This window comes from Cnephaeus nilssonii, assembly GCF_951640355.1.
Source record: "Cnephaeus nilssonii genome assembly, chromosome: 21".
NCBI classification, from domain to species: domain Eukaryota; kingdom Metazoa; phylum Chordata; class Mammalia; order Chiroptera; family Vespertilionidae; genus Cnephaeus; species Cnephaeus nilssonii.
The window spans coordinates 17791806-17818180 of NC_137092.1; the positions used below are offsets into that span (position 1 = coordinate 17791806).

The 26375-nt window shown below is 40.5% G+C and overlaps 1 protein-coding gene across 12 annotated transcripts in view; it reads left to right on the forward strand.

Moving 5' to 3' along the window:
* Positions 1–26375, forward strand: part of PRRC2C (proline rich coiled-coil 2C) — a 76833-nt gene that overhangs the window by 30396 nt on the left and 20062 nt on the right. For all 12 annotated transcript variants that reach the window (XM_079761503.1, XM_079761512.1, XM_079761508.1 and 9 more), the window contains exons 11-23: positions 1531–1584; positions 4116–4725; positions 6020–6189; positions 6607–6856; positions 7828–8038; positions 10069–12315; positions 14503–14711; positions 16109–16263; positions 21229–22012; positions 22387–22472; positions 23517–23702; positions 23840–24091; positions 25206–25298. In XM_079761503.1, the coding sequence (XP_079617629.1) occupies positions 1531–1584; positions 4116–4725; positions 6020–6189; positions 6607–6856; positions 7828–8038; positions 10069–12315; positions 14503–14711; positions 16109–16263; positions 21229–22012; positions 22387–22472; positions 23517–23702; positions 23840–24091; positions 25206–25298 (5307 nt within the window). The remainder of the gene's footprint in view (positions 1–1530; positions 1585–4115; positions 4726–6019; positions 6190–6606; positions 6857–7827; positions 8039–10068; positions 12316–14502; positions 14712–16108; positions 16264–21228; positions 22013–22386; positions 22473–23516; positions 23703–23839; positions 24092–25205; positions 25299–26375) is intronic.

Here is a 26375-nt window from a genome sequence, read left to right on the forward strand (position 1 = left end):
GGACCCCACCGGTGCACAATCGGGGCTGGGGAGGGATACGGGAGGTGGACTAGCTGGGGAGGGACTGCCGGAGGGCTCCAGGGTGTGTCTAGCCTGTCTTAGTCCTGATCGGCTGAACCCCAGCAGCAAGCTAACCTACTGGTTGGAACGTCTGCTCCCTGGTGGTTAGTGCACGTCATAGCAACCAGTCGACTGCCCCCAGGTGGTCAGTGCACATCATAGCGAGCAATTGAGCTGCCTTAGCATATCATTAGCATATTACACTTTGCTTGTTTGGATGGATGACCGGACACTTAACATATTAGGCTTTTATTATATAGGATTTTTTTTATTGTTTAAAATATTATATATGTCTCCTTTTTATCCCGATTGACACACGCCCCTTCTCTCCCCCGCCCACCCCCAGGGAAAGCCCCAGTGTCCGTGTCCATTGGTTATGCTAATAGGCATGCATACAAGTCCTTTGGTTGATCTCTAAACCCCCCTCCCTCCCCTGCCCCTTGTCTCTGGATCTATTTTTGTTCATTAGTTTATGTTGATCATTATATCCCACATATGAGTGAGATCATGTGATATTTATCTTTCTCTGACTGACTTATTTCACTTAGCATAATGCTTTCCAGTTCCATCCATGCTGTTGTAAATGGTAAAAGTTTCTTTTTTACCACAGCATAGTATCCTGTTGTGTAGATGTACCACAGTTTTTTAATCCACTCATCTGCTGATGGGCACTTAGGCTGTTTCCAAATCTTAGCTATTGTAAATTGTGCTGCTATGAACATAGGGGTGCATGTATCCTTTCTGATTGGTGTTTCTGGTTTCTTGGGATATAGTCCTAGAAGTGGGATTACTGGGTCAAATGGGAGTTCCATTTTTAACTTTTTGAGGAAACTCCATACTGTCTTCCACAGTGGCTGCACCAGTCTACATTCCCACAAGCAGTGCACAAGGGTTCCTTTTTCTCCACATCCTCACCAGCTGTATCAGTAAAGACATTGCTACGACATATGTCTGATATTTTGCTGCTGAGAAATATTTTATAGACCATTTTTTGATATCTAAATTTTTTCTGTGTGTGACAATGATGTATATATTAGCAAGTGAATATCCATATATTGTATCTGGTTTCAACATGTTTTAGATGTTTGTTGTTTTTTTTTCTTTAGGTAAATCTCAGTTTTAGTTTGCTGTTAGAGAGAAAATCCAGAAAAAGTATTGTGCTTACATAAATAAAAATTTTAAATTAGAGGCATATTTCTAAGCAGCCAAATTACCTGGGCTAGAATTCCAGACTTTATACACTAAAATTCTAATTTTTTGCCAAGTTCTTTTGAGATTCTAACCTTATTGAAATCACAGAGTAATTCTGTAGAACGTAAAGTTACCTTGCAGCTTTATTGAAAACGAGGAAAGGATAATGATGGTTTGCTTTTTGCAATCTTGTGGTCTCACTGAAAAAAATATATATATATACAGTCAGAAATATTTCCAGTAGATATCTTCCTCTAATTATTTTGTAACAATCCATAGGAACGTGGACCATCTTCTCACCTGCCACCACCCCCAAAGTTGCTTGCACAGCAGGTAAATTTTAACTACATGCTGGCTTATGGTCTATATGTATTTGACTTTGTTTTCAGGAAAGATTCTGCGTATGTGTTTTATTTATAACTTTTACCAACTTTCTTTACCTTGTAGCTCCTACATGTCTACCTCTTCATCCCTTCCCTCTTCGTTCTCAGCTGAGGAACAAACTTCTCATTTCGTTAGGAAAACAAGAAGCACCCACTTTTCCCATTTTAGTGCCTTTCCTGTTCTGACTGCCTTCCTGTTGTCCTTACCTCTTTTCCTTGTTCTCTCCATCCCATCTTCTATCACTTGCCAGTAATATTATCTCTCAAAACATCTTTTAAACCAGGCCTACTTTAACTCCCACCCACCCTTTATCCCCCTTGAGTCTCGACTCTATTTCTCTGCTCTCCTTCATGGCAAAATCATTTCAGTGAGCTATCTATACTTGTCTTCACTTTCTCATTAACATCTCCCACTATACCTTTGAAACTATTATCAAGGTCAATAATGACTTTCATCTTGCCAAATTCAGTTTCTTCTTTTTACTTAATCTCAGCAGCAGTTTACATAGTTAATCTTTCTGACCTTCTTAAAACTCATTTTTTACTTGCTTTTGAGGCATTATATTATTTTCTTTCCTTCAATTTGCATTCCTTCTGGGCCTCCTGTACTGGACTTTGAGTGTTGGAGGGCTCAGGGCTGTGTTCTCATTCCCTTTTAGACATCTGGTAATACTATCAACAATTAAAAAGTATATTACAACTCAATAAGATCCAAGAAAATGATTTGAACATTCACTTGACAAAATAAGGTATACAGGTGGCCAACAAGCACATAAAAAGATGCTCGGTATCTTTAGTCACCGGGGAAATGCAAATTAAAACCACAACACATCCCAAATTTAAAAGGCTGATGACACCAAATGTTGGTGAGGATTAGAGCAGCTGGCGCCCTCATACATTACTGGTGGGGCTGTGAAACCTTATAATCACTTTGGGTGATAAGTGATTTTTGGCAGTTTCTTATGAAGTGAAACATATACTTACCATATGATTCAGCAATTCCATCCCTAGATGTTTATCCCAGAGAAATGAAAACATACATTTACACAAAGACATAGGCATAAATGCTGATAGCTGTTTTATTCATAGTTTAAAAACAGAAGTAATCCACGAGTCCGTGCACAGATAAAACCGTGTGCCTGAGAAGGAGTACTACCCTACCCAGCAGTGGGATGGAGCAAACTTGATGCACACAGTGATCTCAGCCTGTTATCCTGAGCGTAAGAAGCCAGGCACAAAAGAGAATATGACTTGAAATCCTAAGAAAGGCAAAACTACCCTTTCTTGCCAGCATGGATCCGAGGCTGGCTGGGGGCAGGGTGTGGGCAGAGGAGTGGTGAGAAGGCTCCATGTCTTAATTGGGCAGTAGTATTCAGGTGTGTGCAGCACATTTTATGTAAATTATACTTCAGCGAAGTTGCTTTTTTAAAAAAATTGCGTGTTCTGAGTTTATTGTGTACATTAGGTACTTTTATATAATTGTTTTGTTTATGCAGCTTGTCTTTGAGCTATAGATAAAGTAAACAGCACCAGGGACTGTAAGTGGTTTGCCTAAGACAGCACTGTTAGTAATTTATAGTCTTGTCTTCCTGGAGTTTTGTTTTGTTTTTTCATATTCAGCCCAGTGTTTTCACCAGACCATTATTTTTTAGGATTCTGAGTAGATATATGGCTTTTTAGGTTTCTTCACCCTAGTAGCTTATTAAAATCAGTATTTTTAAAACAAACATTTTTTAAATTCTTTAATGTTTCAACCCTTTTTATTTTGCTAGTCTACATAGTCGCTGGCAGTGCTTTTAGACCTTACAGTACTTGTTTTAGAACACATTAACTGAAAATTAAGTCATTAAACTCAGTCTCCAGGTGATCCTTCTTTGATCGATCCATTTTGGACTCTAGATGGGCCTTTCTGGATTTCTCATTTTGGAGCTGGCACTCTTTCCACTCCTTCTGGGGCCAGTTTCTAGGGACTCCTCCTGTGGAGTGGCAGTGCTCTTTCCCACTTAGCGTCTTCGGCTCTCCGCCCCTCCCGTAGCACTGCCGTCTTCTCAGGGCTCACTTCGTGCCATCATGCATTTTTCTGGACTTTTTCTCCCTCTTTAGGCTTCCACCTTCGGCAGTTGCTGTTAAAACACACATGCTAAATTTCCTTTGTCTCTAAATTTAGATTCTGAAAGTCATGTTGTGACAGCTTCATTCAACAAATACTGAGTGAGCCTCATGTCCAGACAATACATAGGCACATACTCAGTAAATATTAGGTGGTTGAATTAATTATTCTGCTGTTAGTTTGGAGAATTAATCTAGATTTAATGTTTTCCCCATGTTGTTACTTGTTTGCATTTTAATGTTGTATGTGTATCGGGAAAATTTCTGACATTTTGTGGAGTTTTTTCTTTCCTCTCCATGCCTATTTATATCCCCCGTTTGTCAGAAGTAGATTTGTTTCATCTCATCAGATAATTTCTCTGAATGTTTCAGCATCCTCCTCCAGACCGACAGGCAGTACCTGGAAGACCAGGCCCTTTTCCCCCCAAGCAGCAAGTACCAGATGAAGATGAAATATGGAAGCAAAGAAGAAGGCAGCAGTCAGAACTCTCTGCGGCGGTGGAACGCGCTCGTAAAAGGCGTGAAGAGGAAGAGCGGAGGATGGAAGAACAGAGGAAGGCAGCTTGTGCCGAGAAACTGAAACGATTAAATGAGAAGCTGGGCATCGTGGATAAGCAGCCATCTCCAGAGGAAATTAGAGAAAGGGAGCGAGAAAAAGAACGGGAGCGGGAGAAAGAACTTGAAAAAGAACAAGAACGGGAGAAGGAGAGGGAAAGAGAAAGGCAACAGGAGAAGGAGAGAGAACTGGAGAGAGAGCAGGAAAAACAAAGAGAAATGGAGAAGGAAAAAAAGCAAGAAAAAGAGAAAGAACTAGAACAGCAGGAAAAGGAAAGAGAACTAGAACTGCAGAAGCCGAAAGAGCAGGAAAAGGAATGGGAGTTGGAGAAGAAAGAAAGGGAGAAAGTGGAGGAAAAAATTGAACACAAAGAACCTGCTTTAGAAACTATGGTAGAAAAACCAGAAAGTGAGAACTGTAATAAAGGTATAATAGCTTTATTTGTTCTTGTATACGCTTTACAAAATGTTTCACGTTACTCAAAGTGCTGATATCTGTATATTTTAATGTGTATAATCTGAATTTAGAAATCTAAACTATAATTTCATGTGTAATTTAAAAAACAGAGTTTGTGAGGTTTGGGGTTTTTTTGGGGGGGAAAGAAATTAACTTTTATTGGGTGCTTTAATATATTCCCTAATTTTTTTCTTGTGGTTAAATACATGCGACATAAAAGTTAGCATCTTAACCATTTTTAGGTGCACAGTTTAGTGGTATTAATACATTCATAATGCTGTGCAACCATCATCACCATCCGTCTCCCCGAACTCTTCATCTTGCAAAACCGAAACTCTGTACCCGGTAAACAATAGCTCCCTATTTCTCTCTCTCCACAGCCTTTGTGACTGGCTTATTTCACTTGGCATACCAACTTCAAACTTAATCCATATTGTAGCATATCACAAGAATTTCCCTTTTTTTAAGGCTTAGTAATCCATTATATGTATATTCCACATTTTTCTTACATACTCATCTGCTGGTGAGCACTTGGGATTGTTTCCATTTTATGTACCTATTTTGAATAATGTTGCTGTGAATGTGAGTGTACAGAAATCTCTTTGAGACCCTGCTTTTATTTCTTTTTGAGTTTATACTCATACTTGTTTTCTAGAACAAATATGACTGGTTTTCTTTGGGATGAAAATTTTTCTTTTTGGTATTGTATGGTTCTCCTTTTGTGTAATCATACTTGACACCCTTTACGTAGAATAATGGTTTATATGTTTGAAGATAGCCAGTGATCACTATGTTGTCATCAGACTTAAATTCATTCTTTTTCTTTATAAATAATAGTCCCTTGATTTAAAAAAAATTCACTATGTTTTATTTTATAGGCTGTTTGTGTTTTCACATAAGTTCTTGGAAACTATAAGTAAATATTGATAGTAACATGAATATTTATTAAACCATGGAAGATAGGAGGTATTTGAAATGTTTTACTATCACAGAAAATCATACAGATTTTTGTATAGTGAAGCATTTGGACCTGTGATCTCAGTATTAATAAGAATCCATCTTTGAGGAAATCAAAGGTTTTATTAATCTACTGTTACCTCATTGATGGCTATCAATATTAGAATTCAAAGCAGTGTTTTAGAGTATTGGGGATGATTTTATCTTCCTTACCTTTTTAAATATAATAATTTTACTTTAGCACAAACATGTATTTGGTAAGTGTTATAGAAAAATTGTCATTATCTTTTCTCTTTTCTTTGGGCAGAGGATGACCCGGTTTTCACCAGACAAGACAGCAATCGCAGTGAGAAAGAGACCACTCAAGTGGCGCATGAAACAGAACCAGAATCAGGGTCTCAGCCCCGGCCTGCTGTTCTATCTGGTTATTTTAAACAGTTCCAGAAGTCTTTACCACCACGGTTCCAGCGGCAGCAGGTGACAATAACAACATTTTATCATGTACAATTGAAAAAGTTTATTGTTCAATAGTCTGAGAAATAATTTGATATAAAACCTACGATACATAAAGCACTAAAATTCTTTCCCATTTTAAGAATAGTTTGTTAATAGGGGTTTTACCTTGAACTTCTGCCATTCCTTTTTCCTCTGCCTCCTTCATAGACACTACCTCCCTTTTTAGGGAATGGTTTCTGCAGTATAATTAATGAGTGATTAGTTGCTTAAGTCACGATTCCATAACTTGTTCTTTTGTTTTGCCATCTTTTGTTGTTAAGTGTCTTTTAATTCTTTTTCTAGAATTATTCCAAATGTCCTGTTATTTCTGATTTGATTGGTCATATTAATGTTTCACATGGAACTAGAATCTCAAACTGTGGGACTCTGCTATTTCAGGAACAGATGAAACAGCAGCAGTGGCAGCAGCAGCAGCAACAAGGTGTCCTTCCCCAGGCAGTCCCTTCACAGCCATCTGGGGCTGCTGTCCCTCCTCCACCACACCGACCTCTGTACCAGCCCATGCAACCCCACCCTCAGCACTTGGCTTCCATGGGCTTTGATCCAAGGTGGCTCATGATGCAGTCGTACATGGATCCTCGAATGATGTCAGGTAGACCTGCTATGGATATTCCTCCCATTCATCCTGGTGAGTTCAAATCCCCATTGTTGCATGGCTCACTTGTAGTTATTCAGGTTCAAAGTTTTTCATTTTTTTCTTCCATTTTTAGTCTTGATTCCTTTAAGAACTTTAAAGGACTGCTAGATTTTTAATCATAAAATTAGATAATTTGCTTTTAGCACAGAGTAGTTAAATGCCAGGCACTAGTAAGACTAAATTACGATAGCTATTTTCTGATTTGTAAATGTTAAAGTTTTTAAGCTGGAAAATTAGTTTCATTAACAATATCTATTTGCTACATTGTTTCATTCTTTTGTTGTAGCTTTGAATTTTTCCATATATTATATATTCCATCTTAGTTTTTTCCAACATTTATCAGCCTAACATTTGTTTCTTTGTAGTTTAGCTAAAAACAAAAGAATTAGCAGTCTTTCATGGAATCTATTGAAATAAATCCAGACAGCCCATTATCAAACTATTGAGGAAAATTTATAAGTGATAAAAACATGATCAAGAAATCCTATTGTGATATTGAAATTTTAAATTTAAAAGGCATAATTTATAGCATATTGATCAGCTAAGATTACTAGATTAATAGTTTTCTATAGGAAATATTTTGTCTGAAGTTTTCACTATTGGTGTGATTCTCCTTATGTTTTAACATGCATAGAGTTACAATGCTTATTATCTGATTATATTTTCTTTCCTATAAGGTAAAATAGGCTGCTATTGTGGTTTTGCTTGCTTTGTTTCCTCAGTTCTTAAATCTGTTTATTTAATAGCAGCTATAAAAACCTCACTTAAGGGAAAACATAATTGCCAGTAATCATTTGTTGAGTTCATTAATTTTATGGCAAAAAGTATTTATTTAGCTTGAGTATATCAAGAATACCAAATAGCAATTAATAACTTAGATTCTGTGTCTCTTAATGCTTTTATTTATTTCATTTCTCTCCCTCCCACCCCCAACCCCCATCTTTTTCTGACCTTTTGTGCAGGAATGATTCCTCCTAAGCCTTTGATGAGAAGAGACCAGATGGAAGGCTCAGCCAACAGTTCGGAGTCATTTGAGCATATAGCTCGATCTGCAAGAGATCATGCAGTTTCCCTCTCTGAGCCTCGTATGATGTGGGGGTCAGAGCCCTATCCTCATACGGAGCCTCAGCAGGCCACTGCTCCCAAGACAGCAGAAGAACCTGAAGGTGTAAGGTAATTATGAAAACTGTTCATAAACGCAATAGACTATTGTGGTGAAACGAATAATGTTTAGCATCCCTGAAGGTCATTCTGATTCAGGACTGAGCCACAAACCTGATAGCCTCCCATTTTGTGTGTGTCATTTCATTTTGGGCATATTTTTTTTCTGGCATTTCTGTATTGATTAGGGCTCTTTGTAAATTAGTTCTGTACACTGAATTAAATGCTGAAATTCAGTACGTGTTAAAATTGGTATGTTTCTACCATTGATAAGATCCTTGACATATAGTCTTGTAAAGTATTGATGTAATTCTTCCGCTAATGAGAAATGGCAGACATTTAATCATCAATATCTTATAGATGTTTTCTAAGATCAATATAAGACACCATCTAATTCAAAGAAACTTTGAAGTAGCAGACAATTGGTGGTCTATATAAACTTATACCCATAAAGTTAGAATTTCTGCTCTTTATATATTATAATTTTTATAATTCTGATTCTTTGGGGAAAGATAGACCTACTCAGGGTAGTATTGGATTATAGGTGGAAATTATCAGTCTTAATGGATTCAAAAAGTCATATCAGCACAGTCTAAAGGAATGAACTTTAACGTTTTTAATTGTGGGGAAAACACATAATCTGTTAACAAAATTTTAGGTATACAGTACAACGTTGTATAGTGACGTACAGCAGAGCAGAACTCAAGAACTTAACTCATCTTGCCCAACTGCAATGTATACCAGTTTAGTAGCAACTCTTCATTCCTTGTCCCTTTCAATCCCTGGCAGTTACCATTCTGCTTTCTGCTTCAATGAGTTTGATTACATTATATACTTCATATAAGTGGGATCATTACGTATTTGTCCTTATGTGACTCCTTCACTTAACAAAATGTCCTCATCCATGTGGTAGCTTATAACAGGATTTTCTTGTTTTTTTTTTTTTTTTCCAATGGCTAAATAACATTCCATTATGTATATACTAGAGGCCCGGTGCACAAAAATTCATGCACTCGGCGGGTGGGGAGGGTCCCTCAGCCTGGCCTGCGCTCTCTTGCAGTCCAGGACAACTCGCAGGATGTCCACCTGCCGGCTTAGGCCCATTACCCAGGGGATCGGGCCTATGATGGCAGTCATACATCCCTCTGGCAGCCCGGGAGCCCTTGGGATGTCCAACTGGTGGCTTAGGCCTGCTCCCCACAAGAAGCGGGCCTAAGCCACCAGTCGGACATCCGAGGAGGCGGGAGAGGCTCTTGCCACTGCCTCTGCTCTTGTAGCTGTCAGCCCGGCTTGTGGCTGAGTGGAGCTCCACCTGTGGGAGCGCACTGACCACCAGGGGGCAGCTCCTGCGTTGAGCCTCTGTCCCCTGGTGATTGGTACGCATCATAGCGACTGGTCATTCCGCCATTAGGGTCAATTTGCAATTACCTTTTTATTATATACTAGAGGCCCAGTGCATGATTTAATCATGCACCTGGTGCACCAGCTGGCTGGCTGTCCGCTGGTGCCCCAGGCCTTCCGAAAGGCCTTGTGCCGGAGCAGACAGACAGCCAGCTCCCCCGCTTTGGCTTTTGATCCCGGGGGAGCTGGCTGGCTGTCTGTCCGCTGGTGCCCCAGGCCTTCCGAAAGCCTCCGGCGCGGCCATGGCACAGACGCTGAGCTCGCGGCGCCACTGGCTCCGCGAGCTCAGCGTCCTGCTGGCCCAATCAGCTACCCCGGCCACCCTGAGTCCCGCCCCCTGCGCCTCCTGCTGGCCCAATCGTGGGCGTAGCGGAGTGATGGTAATTTACATATTACCATTTTATTATGTAGGATAGGATATTGTATTTTCTTAACTCATTCATCCGTCAGGGACATTTAAGGCGTTTCTTCTCTTGGCTATTTTAAATAACATTGCACTAAACTTTATAGAGACATGAAGATGCTGTTTATGATTAGGATCCATTGTTTGCCTTAAAATTAGAGGGTTTATTTTGCTATGCACTTACACGTGTGAAAGATTTTGTCTTGATGGTTATGCTTTTGAATTCTCTTTATGCTAGGTCTGAAGCCACGCTGGATCAGGAACCGATCACCGCTGCTTATCCTGTAGAACATAATCAGTTAGAGGCCCATCCAAAGGCAGACTTTGTTAGAGAATCAGGTGAGGCCGAAGTACAGAAGGTTTTAAGCAGGTCTGTGGAAGACGTTAGACCTCCGCACTCTGACACAGTCAGTCAGTCTGCTTGCTTTGATGTACCTGATCAAAAGACTATATCCACTCCTCAAGAAGAGCGGATTTCATTGGGAGAAAATCAGCCTGCCCGGAAAAGAAGTGTTTCCCATGGATCTAACCATACTCAAAAATCAGAGGAGCAAAGAAACGAGACATCTGCAAGCATTCCTAAAGTAACCAGCCGGAGCATTGATTCAAAAGAACCAGCAGAACGGTCAGAGGAAAAACCAAAAAAGGATGGCTTCCTACGATCTTCTGAAGGACCAAAACCAGAAAAACTGTATAAATCTAAATCGGAAACTCGTTGGGGCCCGAGGCCAAGCTCCAGCAGGAGAGAAGAAGGTAATGACAGACCTGTGAGAAGGTCAGGTCCCATTAAAAAACCTATTCTTAGAGATATGAAAGAGGAACGAGAGCAGAGGAAGGAGAAAGAAGGAGAAAAAGGAGAAAAGGTCACTGAAAAAGTTGTAAAACCGGAAAAAACGGAAAAGAAAGATCCTCTTCCTCCACCCCCACTACCTGCAGCACCTATTCAGCCACAGGCCGTTCCACCACCACCTCAACCAGAACCAGAGAAATTTCCTTCAACAGAAACTCCAACTTTGGTGCAAAAGCCACCTCCAGACACTGAGAAGCCTTTGGAACCTGTAAGTAGTACTGAGGTAGAGCCTGCAACTAAAACTGTAAATCAGACTGTAACAGCACCAACAGTCAAAGAAGAAAAACAACCTGAGAAAGTCGTCAGCAAAGACCTTGTTACAGAGAGGCCTCGATCAGATTTAAGGCCAGTAGTTAAAAAAGAATCAACTCAACCTCCTAGGACCTATTGGAAAGAAGCAAGAGATAGAGATTGGTTTCCAGATCAAGGATACAGAGGTCGAGGCCGAGGAGAATATTACTCCCGAGGCCGAAGCTATAGAGGATCTTACGGAGGGCGGGGCCGTGGTGGCAGAGGGCACACTCGAGAGTATCCTCAGTACAGGGACACTAAGCCTCGGACAGAGCATGTGCCCTCAGGACCTCTCAGACAGCGAGAGGAAAGTGAAACTCGTAGTGAGAGCTCCGATTTTGAAGTTGTTCCCAAAAGAAGACGACAGCGAGGTTCCGAGACTGACACAGACAGTGAAATTCATGAAAGTGCAAGTGACAAGGATAGTTCAAGCAAAGGAAAACTTCCCAAAAGAGATGAGCGGTCTGAAAACAAAAAACCTATAAAGCCTCAATCTTCTTTCAAGCCTGAAAATCATGTCCGAGTAGATAATAGACCTCTAGACAAACCGTACGTAAGGGATGATGATAAATCTAAACCAGGTTTCCTGCCTAAAGGAGAGCCCACCAGGCGTGGCAGAGGGGGGACATTCAGACGTGGTGGGAGGGACCCTGGGGGACGCCCTTCGCGCCCTTCCACCTTACGAAGACCTGCCTATCGGGAAAATCAATGGAACCCAAGGCAGGCAGAAGCTCCTAAACCAGATGATGGAGAGCCACCAAGAAGACATGAGCAGTTTATTCCTATACCAGCTGATAAGCGACCTCCAAAATTTGAGCGAAAATTTGATCCAACTAGAGAGAGGCCCCGAAGGCAGCGTCCTACCCGACCACCCAGGCAAGATAAGCCTCCTCGATTTAGACGGCTCAGAGAGAGGGAGGCAGTCTCAAAAACCAATGAGGTGGCAGTGCCCACAAATGGCACAGTGAGTAACGTGGTTCAAGAACCAGTTAGTACTGCTGGGGATGTTTCTGGGAATAAGACTCCAGACTTGTCTAATCAGAACTCTTCAGATCAGGCAAATGAAGAATGGGAAACAGCTTCAGAAAGCAGTGATTTCAATGAGAGGCGGGAGAGGGATGAAAAAAAAAATGCTGATTTGAATGCACATGCTATTGTGAAGGCAGGAGAGAATGTTTCAGCCCCAAAAAGAGAAATAGCAAAGAGAAGTTTTTCTAGTCAAAGACCTGGTGTGGACCGCCAGAATCGGCGTGGCAACGGAGGTCCACCCAAATCTGGGAGGAATTTCTCAGGTCCTAGGAATGAAAGGAGAAGTGGCCCACCATCCAAAAGTGGGAAGCGAGGGTGAGTCCTTTGTTTCACATACAATTACTTTTGCACATTTAAAGATACTCAAGGTAGACTTCTTGGTTGAACTGTGCAAAGGAGCCAGTCTAGGTAGAGGACCACACATTGTTCTCCCCAAATTATCTTTTCTGTTCTCCAAGTGTAACGGGTGCTTGAAGGAGAGAGGTTAATGTCGCTCAGGAGTCTCTGCCTGCCTCGTGTCCAGTAGGGGCCTTCTAGGAATTTGTAGCTTTGGGAAAATCTATGCACCTGGGGCTGCATCTGTACATTTAGTAAGTCCTCTTACTGATGATGAGTAGCCCACCTTTTTCTTTGTTTCTCATTCACTGTGGTGCTCACAGGTGTCCTCTGGACTTAAATTAATATCACTCTTGTACTGGTTTATAGATAGTGAATGTTGAGCTTAAGGATAAATTATATTTCCCTTCTAGCTGCAAGCCTACAATAAATGATCTAGCTAGAGAGAAACCCAGAAAGCAAAGTCCTGCCCAACCACCAAGGCCACCACTAACATAAATACCAGGTTATTGGATTTTTTAAAAAGAATGGTTCTAAACTGTACTAAACTTAATCTATTCTTTTAAATATTAAAATGTTGGTTAGTTATTGATTTCTTTAGTATTAGAAAAAAATTAAATCTAGTTTTAAATCTAGGCCTGGCTGGTTGCATATACTTAGCATTTCATCCATCAATGAACATTTTTGCTTTAAAGTAATTTAGAAAAAGTATCAGGGAGATAATGCGACTAATTGTGTGTCTTAAGAATTTGCTTAAGAAGAATTTGAACATCCTTTTGTAAGGTCCAAAAGAAAAGGGTAACATAGTTACAATAACAATGCAGTTACTGACTATACCTGAACTATTAGAAGTATGAGTAATACTTAAGACAATCTTGTGGGTTTTTGAGCAATGTAGATTTCAACTACTTAGTAAGACTTTAGTGCCATGTAAATGCTAACAATGCTGAACCTGCAGAAACAGCAGTTGCACCTTGTAGTTAAAATGAATGTTGTAAGAGTCCCATTTAGAAGACAAGTGCCTATTTTTTCAGATGTTGGAGGTCATGCTTGTGTCAGGCACTTGGTAAGCTTTTATCTTAAGTGATACTATAGGCTATGATGAAAATGAAATTTTAAGCCCAACTTCCCTAGGTCTGTTTTCATAACATATTTATAAAATGAAGCCAAGAATAAAATTTATGTTAGGAAACAAAAACTTTAGAAATACATTAGTTTTATGAAGTGAACTATTTCCATATAAAAGTGTTTTTTACATGTTTACATTAATGTATAAATCTGATTAAACTTTTAAAAAAACATGGTATAAACATAGAAAGCTTTTATAAATTTTCATAGGCTGCCCTCTTGTGGAAAAGATCTAGTAGTGCCCTAGCTGGTTGCTCAGTAGTTAGAGCATCAACCTGCAGAGTGAAGGGTCCCGGGTTCAATTTCAGTCAAGGGCACATGCTCAAGTTGTGGGCTCGATCCCCAGTAGGGGGCGTGCAGGAGGCAGCTGATCAATGATTCTCTCTCATCGTTGATGTTTTATCTCTCCCTCCTCTCTGAAATCAATAAGAAAATATTTTTAAAAAGAAAAGATCTAGTAGTGAATACTTTGTACTAGCTTGGGTTACAGATTTTCTGCTATAAGATGTTGCTTAGCTTATTTATTTATTTATTTAAAATATATTTTATTGATTTTTTACAGAAAGGAAGGGAGAAGGATAGAGAGTTAGAAACATTGATGAGAGAGAAACATCGATCAGCTGCCTCCTGCACACCCCCTACTGGGGATGTGCCCGCAACCAAGGTACATGCCCTTGACTGGAATCGAACCCGGGACCCTTCAATCCGCAGGCCGACGCTCTATCCACTGAGCCAAACCGGTCATGGCTTAGCTCATTTATTTATAACATGATAGACAAATAGATACATAAGAACCTTCAGGATTCTCTAATTTAATTGCTGGGAAGAGCTACCCTAGAAGTCCATCTCCTTTACTGGGAAGCTCAGTTTTAGTGAAGTTGTTCTCAACTAAAACCACTAAGGCTTATTGGTTTTGAGCTAAGGTCTTCTATCCCACTGTTATTTCTTCTTAGACTAAATTTTACAAATTGCCAGTGAAGGATTCCCTACCCCCACCCGAGAGTGGAGGTGGTAATATCTCTAATTACTATTTTGTAGGCCATTTGATGACCAGTCTGCAGGCACAACTGGTGTTGATCCTGTCAATGGCACCTCTGCACACCACCAGGAAGGAACACCTAATGGAACAGGACAAAAGAACTCCAAAGATTCTGCAGGGAAAAAAAGAGAAGACCCAAAACCAGGCCCTAAGAAACCCAAAGAGAAAGTAGATGCACTGTCACAGTTTGATCTCAATAATTATGCAAGTACGTCTTAGGTTCTATTTACTTATTTATTTATTTATCTATCTGTCTGTCTTTTTGCTGTATTGAGTTGGATGCTATACATAAAAAAGATATCAAAGAAGGAAAGAGTTGACCTAAACAATAGAAGCTGAATATGAAGCACTAACTGATTTAACTTGAACTAAAATAACAACTGTATACATATGCTGTCTTAAATGAAAGAAATGCTAAACCTCATTGAGTTGTGACCTTGATGAAATAGGTATCTAAGATATGGTAACTAGAGAATAAATGATAGGATGGGAGGCTGTGTTACTATGGATACTTTCAGAAAGCTATGGAGTGATAGGATATCAGATGCAAAGGATGACAAATAAGAACTTGTTTGATGAGGAAGTTAAGGAATTAGACACTTAGGTGAAAATGAGCTATTTGTCATTCATTCAGATGAGACTTAGACTGGAAAAACTGAATAAAATGGAGAGATTTACTAGGTTAAGACCTGATCTATTTTAAATTTTTTAATATTGCTTAATGAATCTAGACTTCTTATACTCACTGGGATATATGATAATTTTAACAAGATAGCCAGAATAATTGTTAGGACAATGAGTGGAGTCATTCATGTGATGGGTTATGATATGTACACATCCATGCCACTTGTTTTTAACGAGTACACATTGTGGACAATGGTCTACGTAAAATAGAGGCATTAAGAGTCATAAGATCAGGTTGGCTAGTCATAATTTCACCTAGCAAATGGGCATCTCAGAGCTTACTGTATCCTTTGAAAAAGAGAAACAGCAATACCCACCTCTTAAGAAAGGCTAGATGCAAGTGAGGTAAAGTGCTATATAGATCTTCACAGCATAATACAGATCTCAGGCTGGGAGAGGTAGAGGTTAAAGTGATTTGACTGGATGATAGGGTAATTTTTATTTTAAAAAAACACATTACTACTGTATTGATTAAGAAAAAACTACATCATTCAAAGCAGATAATTTTAGGACTTTTTTTTCCTCCAGAGAGCAAGGGAGAAGGGGAGAGAGATAGAAACATCAATAATGAGACAGAATCATTGATGAGCTGACTCTCGCATGGCCTCTACTGGGGTTCAAGTCCACAACTTGGGCTTGTGTCCTGACCCGGGAGCAAACCGTGATGTCCTGGTTCATAGGGGTCATGCTCAATTACTAAGCCACACCGTCGGGGCAGGACTTTTATTTTTAACCTTGTGTTTATGAAATCTTTTTAAATCTTAATAATGAATGGACATCTTATGGTGTGGGAAATGGATTACACTGTGAATTATGGGAAGAACTAGATCTTTGCCTTGTCTTTTTTAATCACTACTGGACTGAACATTTCTATGTTTCTATTGGGGAAAAAATATTTTAAAATATTTTCCATACCCACAGGTGTTGTTATAATTGATGACCATCCAGAAGTAACAGTAGTTGAAGACCCACAGTCAAATTTGAATGATGATGGTTTTACTGAAGTGGTATCCAAAAAACAACAAAAACGTTTACAGGATGAGGAACGTCGGAAGAAGGAAGAACAGATCATACAGGTTCAGTGTTTCAGCTTTTTGCTAGTTATTTAGGTTGTTGCTCAAAACATGATAGCAAATAATCAAGGTTTCTGTCTACCTGGAAAGTCAAGGCTGGATTTATTATTCACTGTTGAGAATGACTGGATTTTCACAACTTTAGAATATAATTACTGTTCGGCTTAGTGTAGACCTTCTTTACTTTAGTTACATAACAGTGACAGGTACTTGTTTGTCAGCGTTAACATTAAATTATCTTGGAAACCTAGCAAACGCAACTGTGATGATCTAAAGTTGCAGGTATTTGACTTAGAAAGTTTGAATTGTAGTCTAAATTAGTTCACTTACTTAAACACAGAATGAATAAGTTGTTCTATTTAAATCAACCCAAACATCCCTTTTGCTAAATGCTGACACATAAAAATAAGTTGAACACATGAATTGTAGTGATAAAGACCTCTAGCAGATGAGAGAGCTTAAAAACGAGAGACACTATAAAAATTCTATGTGGATAGTAATACTGAGATCAATTGGACATAACCTTTAGAACTAGATAATTTTAGAAGTCATTTGTTAATTACTATCTTTGGGAAGGTAAATAGTATTGCATATATTCTGTGTAGCATAGTGCCCCAACAACACTCCAAAATGAATGCTTCTATGGCAAACACGAATTAGGTCAGTAAGTAGCTTTTTGTCAGATCAGCTTTTCTACCAGGTGAATTTACTGCAGACGAGCTTAATTTTTTAAATTTCAGAATTGTAGAAAAGAGATTATCACCCTGTGTATTAAGAATTCTATCTAGCCGAAACCGGTTTGGCTCAGTGGATAGAGCGTCAGCCTGTGGACTGGAAGGTCCCAGGTTCGATTCCGGTCAGGGGCATGTGCCTTGGTTGCGGGCACATCCCCAGTGGGGGGTGTGCAGGAGGCAGCTGGTCAATGTTTCTCTCTCATCGACGTTTCTAGCTCTCTGTCCCTCTCCCTTCCTCCCTGTAAAAATCAATTAAAAAAAAATATTTTTTTTAAAAAAAAGAATTCTATCTAATGAAATGATAATATGCAAATTGACCGTCACTCCAACACAAGATGGCTGCCCCATGTGGTCAAAGATGGCCGGCAGGGGAGGGCAGTTGCGGGTGATCAGGCCAGCAGGGGAGGGCAGTTAGGGGTGACAGGGCCGGCAGGGGAGGGCAGTTGGGGGGGAACAGGTCTGCAGAGGAGTGCAGTTGTGGGGGACCAGGTCTGCAGAGGAGTGCAGTTGTGGGGGACCAGGCCTGCAGAGGAGGGCAGTTGGGGGGGACCAGGCCTGCAGAGGAGGGCAGTTGGGGGGGACCAGGCCTGCAGAGGAGGGCAGTTGGGGAGGACCAGGCCTGCAGGGGAGGACAGTTAGGGGTGAGCGGGCCAGCAGAGGAGGGCAGTTGGTGTCCACCAGGCCAGCAGGGGAGAGCAGTTAGGGGTGAGCGGGCTGGCAGGGAAGGGCAGTTAAGGGCAATTGGGCCTGCAGGGGAGCAGTTAGGTGTCGATCATGCTGGCAGGGGAGTGGTTAGAGGGTGATCAGGCTGACAGACAGAAGCAGTTAGGGGCAATCAGGCAGGCAGGCAGTTGAGCGGTTGGGAGCCAGCAGTCGTGGATTGTGAGAGGGATCACAGATTGGAGACGGTGCAGGCTGGGCTGAGGGATACACACCCCACCCTGTGCACGAATTTCGTGTACCGGGTCTCTGGTGTACTAGTATAATAGCCCTAACCAGGTTGGCTCAGTGGATAGAGCATCGGCCCATGGGCTGAAGGAGGGTTTCAGGTTCAGTTCCGGTCAAGGATATATACCTGGTTGCGAGCTCAATCACCAATAGGGTGTGTGCAGGAGGTAGCTGACTGATGTTTCTCTCTCATCGATGTTCCTAACTCTCTGTCCCTCTCTCTTTCTCTCTGTAAAAATAAAAATATATTTAAAATAAAAGAATGTATAATACACCCTGGCCAATGTGGCTTGATGGTTAGAGTGTAGGCCCACTGTGGACCGGATGGTCGCAGGTTCCATTCCAGTTAAGGGCATGTACCTGGGCTACAGGTTGGATCCCTGGCCCGGTCCAGCGCATGTAGGAGGCAACCAATCGATGTTTCCCTCCTTCCCTCCCTCCCTCCCTCTGTCCCTCCCTTCTACTCTCTCTAAAAATCAGTGGAAACCCTAGCCAGTTTGGCTCAGTGGATAGAACATTGGCTTTCAGATTGAAGGGTCCCAAGTTTGATTGCAGTCAAGGGCTGGGTTCTAGGCTTAATAGAATCAATAAATGTTTCTCTCTCCTCATTGATATTTCTATCTCCCTTCCTCTCTGAAATCAATAAAAACATATTTTTTAAAATATAAAATAAAAATCAATGGACATATATCCTTAGGAGAGGATTTTTTTAAAAAGAATGTATAGGGAGAACCAAGATGGCGGCATAGGTAAACAAACACCTGTACTTGCTGCCTCCCACAACCACATCAAAATTACAACTAAAATACAGAACAACTATCATCCAGAACCGAGGGAAAACTGGCTGAGTAGAAGTACTACAACTAGAGAGGTAAAGAAGAAAGCACATTGAGGCTGGTAGGAGGTACGGAATGGGCTGGCACCTGAGTGTGCTGGTTTTTTAATCGGGAGGGAGATATAAGTTCCCACTTGCTCTGAGCTCCAGTGCCAGGCGAGACTCTGGGGGGACCAAGACACATATGGGAAGAAACTGGACTTTCTGTCATCAGGGCAGGAACGCGGGGGTGCTTTCTTCCAGATGGAGATGCTGGCAACCATCATTGTTCCTGTGCTGGGACTTACCCTGTGCAGGGCTGACTGGCAGCCATTGTTGTTTACTCCGCCCTAGAGATTCCCTGAGACCCCACCCCACCCAAGCTGTGTGTAGCAACTTTTGCATATGAATGGCCTGCCCTTTCTCAGCCTAAAACCTGTCAAACAAGCTGCAACTGGGTCAAGGAGCCCCAAAGCTATTAAAAGAAGGCCCAAGGCCTGCACAAGCAGCAGCCTGCCTTGCTTCACAACTGGGCCTGGTCTGGGCACTTCCAAACCCAATACAAAGAGGGGAAATCTGCAGATCTCTCTGTAGCTCCTGCTGGGTGGCCCCAGACAGTGGCTGACTTGGCACCGCCTTGGAGATCCAAGAGCCACTGTACCCAATCGTCAGTGTGAGACCATACCAGATCATAAATCTTCACATCCATAAGTGATATACTCAAAGGGCAGACTCAGTGAGCACCAAAGCCCCACTGAAGCAAGTCCTGCCCCATAAGGGTGTCTCCTGCACAGCAGCTCTTCCATTGTAGACACAGCTGGTCCCCATATCCAATTGGCCTGGAGGTCAATTCCCCCCAGTGATACCAACAGCATTCAAGGCTCAACTATAACAAAACTGTGCACACAGCCCACAGAGGGGTTCACCTAGAGTGCCCAGCTCAGGTGACTGGGGAGGCTGAGCCATTGGTCCCTATAGAACACCTACTACAGAAGGCCACTCTACCAACTCAAGGAAACATAGCAGCTACCCAATACACAGAAACAAACGCAGGGAAACAGCCAAAATGCGGAGACAGATATGTCACAAATGGAAGAAAGCAAACTTCTTGATATAGAATTCAAAACCACAGTTATAAAGTTACTCAAGAATCTTCTAGAAACCTCTGAGGAACGTAGTGAGACCTTCAGGGATCTTAGTGAGAATGCCAAAAAAATGGAAAAGGACCAGTCAGAAATTAAGCGTACACTGACTGAAATAAATAATAATATACAGAGATTCAACAGTAGACTAGAGGATCCCAAGAATCAAGTCAAAGATTTGAAATACGGGGAAGCAAAAAATACCCTACCGGAAGAGCAAAACAAAATCCAAAAATAAGAAGATAGTGTTAAGGAGTCTCTGGGGCAACTTCAAGTGTACCAACATCCTAATTATGGGGGTGCCAGAAGAAGAGAGAGAGCAAGATATTGAAAATCTATTTGAAGAAATAATGACAGAAAACTTCTCCTACCTAGTGAAAGAAATAGACTTACACGTCCAGGAAGCGCAGAGAACCCCAAACAAGAGGAATCCAAAGAGGACCATACCAAGACACATCATAATTAAAATGGGCAAAAGACAAAAGAGAATCTTAAAAGCAACAAGAGAAAAAGAGTTACCTACAAGGGAGTACCCATACCACTGTCAGCTGATTTCTCAACAGAAACTGTGCAGGTCAGAAGGGAATGGCAAGAACCTACAACCAAGATTATTCTACCCAGCAAGGCTATCGTTCTGAATTGAAGGTCAGATAAAGAGCGTCACAGACAAGAAAAAGCTAAAGGAGTTCATCACCACCAAACCAGTATTATATGAAATGCTGAAGGGTATTCTTTAAGAAGAGGAAGAAGAAAAAGGTAAAGGTAAAAAATTATGAACAACAAATTATATATCAACAAGTGAATCTAAATATCAAATGAATAAAAAATCTGATGACCAGAATAAACTGGTGAATGTAATAGAATCAGGGGCATGGAAATGGAGCGGACTGACATTTCTCAGGGGGAAGGGAGTGTGGGGGGTGCGGGAAGAGATTGGACAAAGGTCTTATATGCATGTACCTATGGTATGCAGTACCTATGGACACGGACAGTGGGGTGGAGTGGGAACCGGGTGGAGGGGAGCTATGGGGGGCGGGGAGGAACAACTGTAACAATCAACAATAAAGATTAAAAAATAATAAAAATATGAAAATGCAAAAAAAATAAAGAATGTATAATACACATTTGTCTTTTACCCCCAATCACACCCTGGCTTCTCATAATTTAAAATCTCACGAGCAGCTTTGACATTTTTTGCTCTGTGCAGTATCTTATTTTGAATAGTTAAAGGAGCTAAATTAGCAGTAAGTATCTTTGTTAGAAATCATATTTATGAACTGTTACTTTTAACTGTGTTATTGACAAAAATTATTTTTACCAATTTTTTAAGGTCTGGAACAAAAAGAATGCCAGTGAGAAAGGAAGAAGTCAGACTTCTAAGCTTCCTCCAAGATTTGCCAAAAAACAGGCTACAGGGACCCAGCAAGCCCAGACTCCAGCTCCAGCCCCAGGTCCAACTTCAACCTTGGCTTCAGGTCCAGTTCCGGCCTCAATCTCACCCTCAGCTCCAGTTTTAGTCTCACCCTCAGCCACAGCTGTATCCGCAGCTCCAGTCCTAACTTCAACTGCCACTCCACTCCCAACTCCAGCCTCAGCTCCTACTCCAGCCTCCACCTCAACTCCAACCTCTTCTTCAGTTCCAGCTCCAACCCCAATCCTTGCCTCAGCTTCAAACCCAGCCGCTGTCCCCATTCTTGCCTCAGCCTCAATTCCCATTCTTGCTTCAGCCCTACCACCAACTTCAGCAACACCTCCAGCCAGCTCAGCCCCAACAGTACCAGCCAGTTCAGCCCCAACTGCCCCAGCCAGTTCGGCCCCAGTCTCACTCCCAACCCCAGCCCTCGTCACAGTCACAATCCCAGGCCCCACTGCCCCAGCCCAAACTCAGGGACAGACTCACAAACCAGTCCAGAGTCCCCTGCAGACTACAACACCATCTTCAAAACAGCCGCCACCTTCAATTAGACTACCTTCAGCTCAAACACCTAATGGCACTGATTATGTAGCCACAGGAAAATCCATCCAGACCTCACAGTCACATGGCACTCTTACAACTGAATTATGGGATAACAAGGTGGCCCCACCAACTGTGCTGAATGACATCTCTAAGAAATGTAAGTGTGCAACAGAAATGATGGCTTGGGAATATTGGGGTTTGTTTTTAGTTTTGTTTATATATTCAGTATGGGTTTTTTTCTAGCCTTTTCTTTAGTAGGAAGCAGTTACAGTAATCTTTCCTTAACTTCCTTAAAACCTTTGGTTGTAAGTCAAGGGTGTTATACTTTTAATAGCCATATTTTATATGTTGATAAAAGCAATACACAATGTTTGGGGACTTAATATTTATTTTGGTATGCAAAAATCTCTGAGTGTGGTGTGAAAAGTAATTGTTTTATTGTCTAGTTACTATTAAAGAAAAGGTTATAAAGATTGGATTATTAGTCTCTTAATTTTGGTGTTCACATTTCCTGTGGCTTTTTCTCTTCAGTAGGGCCCATTAGTCCACCACAGCCACCTTCCGTCAGTGCCTGGAATAAGCCTCTAACATCGTTTGGATCAGCTACTTCATCAGAGGTAGGAATAGACTTGCTAATGGTCTTGGTGGGGTTACTGGGTCAGTTTCCTTAAAACAGTTTCTCAAATTTCAGCATGCATCAGAATTCTGTGTCGTCAAGCTCTCTGCTTGTTCATCTTCTATCACTGTTCTTAACTTGCTGTGTTCCAACTGTTCTAGCCTTTTTTATTCTTGACCTTCTACGAGGTGTTTGCTCTGCCAGAAACACTTTCAGTATGACCTCCTGGGGTCTTTCTCCATCTACCAATCTAAAATGGCTTAACCATATCTTAATTTTTGTGTATCGCTTATCTGACTTTTCAGTTGTCTATTTTCTCTATCCATTATAATGCAAGGTCTGTGAGTTAGATTGTCATGTCTCTACATCAGTGCCTAGCACACAGAAAGTGCAACAAAAATGAGTATATTTTATTTTCACAGCACACTTAGAAGTAGGCAACACTGGTATTGCTATTCTTTCCCCCATTCATTCATCTCTTTATTTCTTGCTGGTAGTGTCTTTCTGTGTTTGCTGCTTTTACATTTGTTTTAAGTGATGAAAGAACTTGAGGCTGTGATGACCTATGATTATACTCATAACACATAAAAATCAGGACTTTAAAAACTTAAGTCTTGCCCTAGCTGGTTTGGCTCGGTGGCTAGAGCGTTGGCCTGGGGACCAAAGGGTCCTGGATTCAATTTCCGTCAAGAGCATATGCCCAGGTTGTGGGCTCGATCCCCAGTAAGGAGCATGCAGGAGGCAGCCAATCAATGATTCTTTCATTATTGATGTTTCTCTCTCTCTCAACCTCTCCCTTCCTCTCTAAAATAAATTAAAAACAAAAAACTTAAGTCTTGTCCTAGTTTTCATTTTATTAGTTGTTTTCTAATACATACAAATCATTGTGTTTAAGGGAAGGTTTTCTTAAAACAATCAATGGCAGTTAATATGTAGGTTACTTCAAACTTCCTTCTATTATATTTAAAATGTGTGGGGCTACATAAATCATGTATTCAAATCTGAACTCTGTTTGATAGCAAGTTTTTAAATATTGTATTACTAGGGATCAAAGAATGGTCAAGAAAGCGGAGTTGAAATTGGAATTGACACAATTCAGTTTGGTGCTCCAGCTTCAAATGGGAACGAAAATGAAATTGTTCCTGTGCTTTCGGAAAAAACTGACAAAATTCCTGAACCTAAAGAGCAACGGCAGAAGCAGCCACGGGCAGGCCCCATCAAAGCCCAGAAGGTAAGCACAATTCATACTCGAGGCGTAATTGTATAAAAGCCACTAACATTTATGAGAGCAAATAACAGTTTTTAAGTTTTGTATTCAATGAATGCCTTTGATCGTGATCCTTTTTTGTTTATAAACATTGACTTTAGCTTCCAGATTTGAGTCCAGTAGAAAACAAAGAACATAAACCTGGTCCTATTGGAAAGGAACGGTCATTAAAAAATAGAAAAGTAAAAGATGCTCAACAGGTGGAGCCAGAAGGACAGGAGAAACCAAGCCCTGCTGCAGTCAGAAGTGTAGACCCTGGGACAGCAAAGGAAACCAAAGCAGCTTCAGAGATGTCTACTGAAATAGGAACGATGCTCTCAGTGGCATCCACAGAATATGCCACTAATGTGAAGGTGAGCAGCATGCAGAGATCCCCAGTTCCGCTGATGCACATCGTGTCTAAAACAACAACCTTACACTTCTTTTTTTTTTCTTGACATATAGTGCTATAGACTATATGGGTTACTATTTCTAGAGATTTTATTTCATGGTGTGCATGTGTGATCTAAAGAAATTCCTTGCACTAAATTATTTCTTTTTTTGTGGAAATTCACTCTTAATTCTGTACCATTCGGTTGTTTAAAGTGAAAAATGTCTACACAAGATTAAGATGCTTTTTATTTGGGTTTGTATACTTTGAAAAAGTTGCTCTCCATTACTTTTGTTAGTGGGGTTACAGTGGAGCTTTATTTTGCCTACTCATGAGATTTTGAAATCAGGAAATAAGGCAAAGTTAAGTAACTCCAGTATAGCCAATTTTTTTCCAGGTTTGGAACAATCACTATTTCATTGGTTGAGCCCCAGAAGAAGTAGTTGACTTGTGCTTAGGGACCACATTGAGTGAAAGATGCAAACTTAAAGGAGCTAACACTTGTGAGAATAGCAAATTTATGTCTGCCGTTCCAGGATGTATATTTATTGAGAAGAAAAAGAGATGGAATCTTTCATATTAATTTGAATATTTTTCTGTTAAAAGCTCATGTGATTTAGTTCTACCACATTTAAGGAAGAGATTCATGATGATAAACGATAAACAAGAGTTTATCCTAAAACGTAGTGAATTGTGACAGCTAAGATCTTGACATTCATTTATTTACTTTGTTTTATTTTGAAGAGAATAAAAGTCAGAAGTTGCAAGTAATCTATAGATTGTGAGAACCACACAAAGAGTTCTTTTAGGAATCCACAGAAATTAAATCTTTAGTACTGATGACAACCTCCTAGTACTATGCAGTGCATTTTTAAAAATGCACAGGATCCAAACAGTAGTGGAAATGTTATCATTTCAGCAGTGGTTCTGTGTTTGTTTTATCCCACTGTTGGTTTTTAAGTTAAGATTTGGGAGAATTGAGTCTTAAGGTTTGCTCTCCTCCTGCTTTCTTCCAAAATTACAACTGTTAGGCTGTAATTAGAAAGTGACTCATTGATTCAGTTTAAAATATATTTTTCTCTATTACTACTCCACAGGAGTCTGTAACAGACTACACTACACCTTCTTCTTCTTTGCCTAACACTGTGGCTACTAATAATGCAAAGATGGAGGATACTTTGGTTAATAATGTAAGTAATCAACCTGAGGTGTGGCAAGTTTGGATAGAAACCTGGCTATTATATGTGCTATATGGCCAATATTTAACTTTTCTCAGGGAAAGAGTTAATAGCAAATTTGTATATAGGAGCACTGTAATGTAATCAGCAAAAATAATAAAAGCGGAGTTTTTGTTTTTCCTCCTAAAAGTTGTCCCCTTTCCATTTAAGATCCAGGCCTTTGTGTTTTATTTTTGTTGGTAATTTTGTTCTTAAACCGTTTTATGATCCATGAAAGCTCACTCAATTAAAACACAATGTTACCAGAGATTCAGGTATTTTCTTTTTGAATTTGAAAAAAATTATACTAGACCTTAATAGCAACATTCCTGTTGTGAAGACTGGGCTATAATGTATATGTAAGTACTTCAACAACTCTTAAATGCTTCATTAAAAGGTGATAACGAGTCATGTAAATTTGGCTCTGGTTTCTCTGAGCAACCATGTTATAATTCAAGATTGTGTTAAAAGTCATCACAGTCCATCATTCTGACTAGTTCACTGACTGAAAAATTGAATGGCAAGCCCAGCAAAGTTAGGTGACCTGCTGTGGTAGAGAGCATTTTAGGAGTTACATGTGAGGCCCTTGTTTTGGAGGGCACAGATGGTGGAAATTTGATCAGCTACTTTAAATGTCATCCCATATAATAAGCAAAGGCATATTCTTTTCAAAAAATACCCTTTATAGATATATTTAAAGGTCGCTCACACAGGGCTTTAACTATCATTTTGAGAATAAAAATCTTGATTATGTTTTGGCACAAAGTTTTTCTTAGGCTTTCTGTTATTCCCCCTAGCATCAAGTTAGAGTTAGAGAGGTGACATGCTTTAGGGACCATTTAATCCAACTTTGTGGTCCAATTGAAGGGCTCTTACTGTGTAGCTGAGTGAGTCACATGCTTTCTCTTTGTGATAGGAGCTCACTTTAGGAGCTGATTAATGTAATTTGTCCAAATTTAGATCTTACAAAACTTCATTTCATATGCTAAACCTTTCCTCTGACCTTTTGGAGAAAGGTTGAAATGTATTTAACTTCCTATAGGAAGTAAT